Source organism: Lygodium microphyllum, chromosome 23, assembly GCF_053477565.2.
Source record: "Lygodium microphyllum isolate KBCC chromosome 23, Lygodium_microphyllum_v1.1.10, whole genome shotgun sequence".
NCBI classification, from domain to species: domain Eukaryota; kingdom Viridiplantae; phylum Streptophyta; class Polypodiopsida; order Schizaeales; family Lygodiaceae; genus Lygodium; species Lygodium microphyllum.
In genome coordinates, this window is record NC_141157.1 from 132051447 (window position 1) to 132056197 (window position 4751).

The 4751-nt window shown below is 39.6% G+C and overlaps 1 protein-coding gene and 1 pseudogene across 1 annotated transcript; both read left to right on the forward strand.

Moving 5' to 3' along the window:
• Positions 1–1154: 1154 nt before the first annotated feature.
• On the forward strand, positions 1155–1661 carry LOC148016757 (pentatricopeptide repeat-containing protein At2g20540-like). The gene has a single exon (XM_087663924.1). It carries the CDS (start codon positions 1155–1157, stop codon positions 1659–1661), a length of 507 nt encoding a protein of 168 aa, XP_087520050.1.
• An 869-nt stretch (positions 1662–2530) lies between these two features.
• On the forward strand, positions 2531–3552 carry LOC148016758 (aminopeptidase P1 pseudogene; annotated as a pseudogene).
• The last annotated feature ends 1199 nt before the right edge of the window (positions 3553–4751 follow it).

The following is a 4751-nucleotide window of genomic DNA, read 5'->3' on the forward strand; positions in this document are numbered from 1 at the left end:
TCTTTGTATTTACTGAAAACATGCTCTCAAAGATTGTCAAAGCTGCATGTGACGTTTCTGCATTCCTGATATGTCCCAGCATAGTATTATCAATGACTGCAGATAGCCAATACATTACCTTTTTGTCTTTCGCATCACCACAAAAGAAACGAGGCATAGACGCGCATGTTAGACGTGCAAAGTTGGGCACGTCTATCATTACGTCTATATGCGCGTGTAAATAGACGCGAATTTTGCATCTATATATCCACGCAGATAGATGCGAATATAGACACGTTTTCAGATGCGTAATTATTTAACCACCTAAAATTGGACTTAATATAATAAAAAAACCAAAGTTAATAATTATTTTTGTATTGCTCTCTAATGAATGGTAGTTCCTCCAGTTGACAAGCCTGATATAAGTAATTAGCGACAAGTGACACAAACCTTATTATACAATTAGTAGCAAGAATTGCATGTATCTCGTAATTTCTCTACTTGAAGATGATAAAAAATACTTCCTTTTTATTATGAAAAATTCAATTTAGCTTTAAACTTGACTATTGATTCTTGAGTATGTACATGTGCGTTGTTGTACTACTGCGCATCCGAGGTGTGGAATCCACCAAAAAGTTGTGTGTGTGACATTTGTTACTTTGTATATACTTAGTTGTTGTGTTTGCATTTTGTTCTGCAAAGGCAGTATAGTGGAGAGAGGGTTGGAGCAAGAGGAACTTATCTGTAATGCTCTAGTTGGCATGTATGCCAAGTATGGAAACCTACCAGATGCTGATGCGCAAAAGTGCAGTTTTCTTTCAGACATGTTTCTTTGCAATGCAATTTTGAATATGTATAGCAAGTGTGGAAGCATTGTGGAAGCGAAAGATATGTTTGACAGAATGTCTGCTCGAAACAACATGTTGTGGAGTACAATGCTTTCAACCTATATAGAGCAGGGCCAAGGAGAAAATGCCTTATAGTTGTACAGGCAAATGAAAGTAGAAGGTGTTGCTTTAGATGAAACCACATTAGTGCGTGCTTTCGAAGGCTGCAGGACAATAGGGAGCATAGAGAGATATAGACAACTTCACTTCAATGTTGTTGTAACAGTGTGTGATGACCTTCCTATTTGGAGAAGAGCTGTCATTCGAGCATATGGAGGCTGTGCATGCATGGCAGATGCTCAAATAATATTTGATAGAATGCCTCAGCAGGATGTCATGTCATGGACTACATACCTTGCTGTTTATGCACAAGAAGGGAATCTTCTTGCAAGCTTGAAAGTGTTCCAAGAAATGCAAGGAGCAGGAGTGACACCCAATGGAGTCACTTTTCTTTTACTTCTCTTTGCTTGTAGTCGTGTTGGCTTTGTTGACAAAGGGGTTGAGCTGTTTGAATCTATGAGCAGACAATATGACATAATTCCAAACCTGAAGCATTATGTGGCTATGATAGACCTCCTTGAACGGGTAGGAGAGTTTGGTAGAATGATACTTCTATTATTGCAAATGCCAGTGCAGACTAACTGGTCCATCTGGATGTGCGTTTTGGGAGCATGCCATAAATATGGCAATGTGAGGGTAGCAAGATGGGCTTTTGATAATGCAGTGGCACTAAGGCCTGTTGAGGCGGGTCCATATGTTTTGATGTCCAGCATCTATATGGATGCTGGACTGTAGCACTGTGTTGATGAGATCAAACACATAAAACTGGTTAGGACAAGCTATGCAAGAGCTGTGGGTCAGTGTCCTAATGTTGGCTCATACCATTTTTGTCTGGCAGCTTGATCATAACTGACACAATATTACACATGAGCAAGTACTGGCTACCAAATTTGCACTTTGGGACAACAGCCTAATTGCTTTTGGTGGTTCAAACCAGATGGTTTTGAGATTTATCAAACATGAACTTGCCATTGGGACCATAATGTAGTGGACACCTGGGCAGAAGCATTGGTCACACTCCATTCAGGTGGAGAGAAAATACTGTGTGAGATTTATTAGGGGCACAAGAGACAATGCCTTTCCAGAATAGACGATGGTGCAGTTGAAAACAGAACTGAGATCCTAGATACCCAGAAAATTCACTCAATCGCATCAAGTGAAGTTAAGGATCTGACTACGAATATTATTAGCTCTTCTGCAAACAAAAAGAGAATTTGGGAGAAAAGAGGGGCTAAAAACCCGCTTGATGCATATGACAGCTTTGGGGTGGTGTTATTGGAAATTCTGACGTTCTGCCGTGCAGGTAAATATAGAACCGTCTGGCCTAGGGGGAAGAAAAAGCAACGGAAAAAGGAGGAGAGCGATCAGGAAGGAACGAAGGAAGAATCGAAAAAAAGCGCACATGCAGCGGGCTCTGAAGTTATCAGTCGAGCTCTTCTTTGTTAGCACTCCTTTGAGGAGAGAGCAATTGTTGTTCGTTTGCTGAGACGATTGTGCAGGAGAACTGGCAATCACAAGTAGCCAGCTAGCCACCTCCTGTGATTGTTGTTGATTTGGTCTACTCTGGTAGATATGTCACAGGAGCAGTGCAATCAAACGTCGAAATGGGTCAAATTGATGTGCTGCTTGTGAGTCTGACCAGAAGATCGAATGCTGAAGGGGAGAAGAGTTCAGTTCCTTTTATGATCATGGGGTGGAAGATCAAGATTTTTTGATCTCTTGACAGGACTTCTTTGCACACTGCCATCCTTATGCCTGTATGACTTTCGTGGTATGGTCGACTGGGTTCGGTGCCATCTCTTGGTTGTAGGCGAGTGACCCCTGTTATAGTGCCTTGAAGATGGGGACCGACTCCTGTACCTCTTTGATCCCGACATCCTAGAACTTGCTGTTATGCGGTCTACACAAAGCTTCCTTCTGATTAAGTATTGCTTCAGCCATCACCATTGGCACTGGCTAAGGCATTAAAGGTTTAGCACTTATTACAATTGACCAGGCATTACTTGGGATAGATGGCAAGTACTTCTTGCAAGCAACTCAACAATTGAGTGATCGTTGGAAGCTTATGCGAATTGGTGAAGACCCTATAGTTGAGGCTTGGCTTGCTGATAATTTGGAGAAGGATGCAACTGTAGGAGTCGATCCATGGTGCATGTCTATTGAAACTGCACAACAATGACAACAGATTTTTTCAAAGAAAGGCCAGAAGCTTATTCAGCTTGAGAGAAACTTGGCTGATGAAATTTGGGAAGATCGACCTGATCCAACCACCTTTTCGATCTCTGTTCACCCACTACAGTTTGCTAGCCGTTCCTCAGAAGAAAAGCTAACAGAACTGAAGACAAAGCTACTTCAAGAAAAGGCTTATATGATTGTTATCACAACTCTTGATGAAGTTTCCCGGCTGTACAATCTGAGAGGCCGTGATGTTTTGTACAATCCAGTTGTGCACTCGTATGCTATTGTGACACTACAATCAGCTTTCCTGTATGTTGACAAGCAAAAGATCACTCCAGAGGTGGAATCTTACTTGAGCTCAATAGGCGTGGTCAGATCTATATACAAGCAGGATAAACTCTCCCAATCAGGTGTAACTGACTGTATGTCTCATATTATCCGAGATTGAGCTTTCAAATTGAATCTGATATCGCTAGATTGATCTTCTATCTTGAAATTTGTCAATGTCCTCTGTGGACGCGACTTTGCTTTCGAAAACCCTTCGACAGTGTATGATATTTTCCATAGAATTAAGAATACACATTGAATCATTAAGCGAATTAAGTATGTTACAGTGAATGATCCATCTCATCTTCAATGCGATCAGCCCTTGCTAAACTATTTACGTCTAGGTCTATATTACCAAGAGGTAACGAAACAAATAAGTCGATCCCACTATCAGATGTGTTGCTATATTGCTCAATAGCTTCATCATCATCAACCACATTATTATCCTCTTCTGTGTTTTCTTGAACATCCTCGTGAGATTCATCTTGTACTTTATCATGCATATCATCCATTATGGTGTCATCATGTAAATCATCATTAATTGTTGGATTGTCATCTGCTATCTCTATGTTGGTAATATTACCATATATTGGTTTTGAACAATTAGATATAGGGATGACATACCACCATCGGTTATTGTTTACCATTGGATGATACACAACCTGCATTTGAAAAACAAAAGCAAGAAACTTAAATACTTATTATATTATGTATATGTATCACATGTATACATATAAAAAAATTAGCTTTTACATATATACCTGCTCACATTGTTGAGGTAGTACTAATGTGTCATTCTTGTTTTGGTAAAATTTTATAGAGTCAATGATTACAAAACCACTTGGATGACGTTTAATTGTGCAATGCTTACCATTTGTTACCACTTCTTTAAACCACTTCACATCCAGTACATATATAAAGAATCGTCTGAAGTCAAGCTTCAAAATATCTTGGATCAAGCCACAATAACCTTCCATGGTACCATTGGCATCCTCGAAGTGAGCAAGGACACCACAATCTTGGGTATTTCTCTTTTCATCTATACGTTGAGTTCGAAGATGTTTACCCTCACACCAAATAGCATTGAATAATGTACATTAGTAGTAAAAGATTAAGATCAAACATGTCAATTTATTATATAAAATATAGCTAGAAACAAATTAATTGATAGTATGGCTCACCTTTGATAAGCAACCTTGTGCGTATTCCCACTCTTCTTGAGATATATTAGTTTCCTCCTCTTTTTCCATTCTCTCCATTTCCTCATGTAACCAATCTATATCAATATGACGTGGGAGCGCATTTAGATGATCTGGAAAT

Coding starts and splice junctions, on each gene's coding strand:
- LOC148016757 (XM_087663924.1), top strand. CDS start 1,155: ATGGCAGATGCTCAAATAATATTTGATAGAATGCCTCAGCAGGATGTC.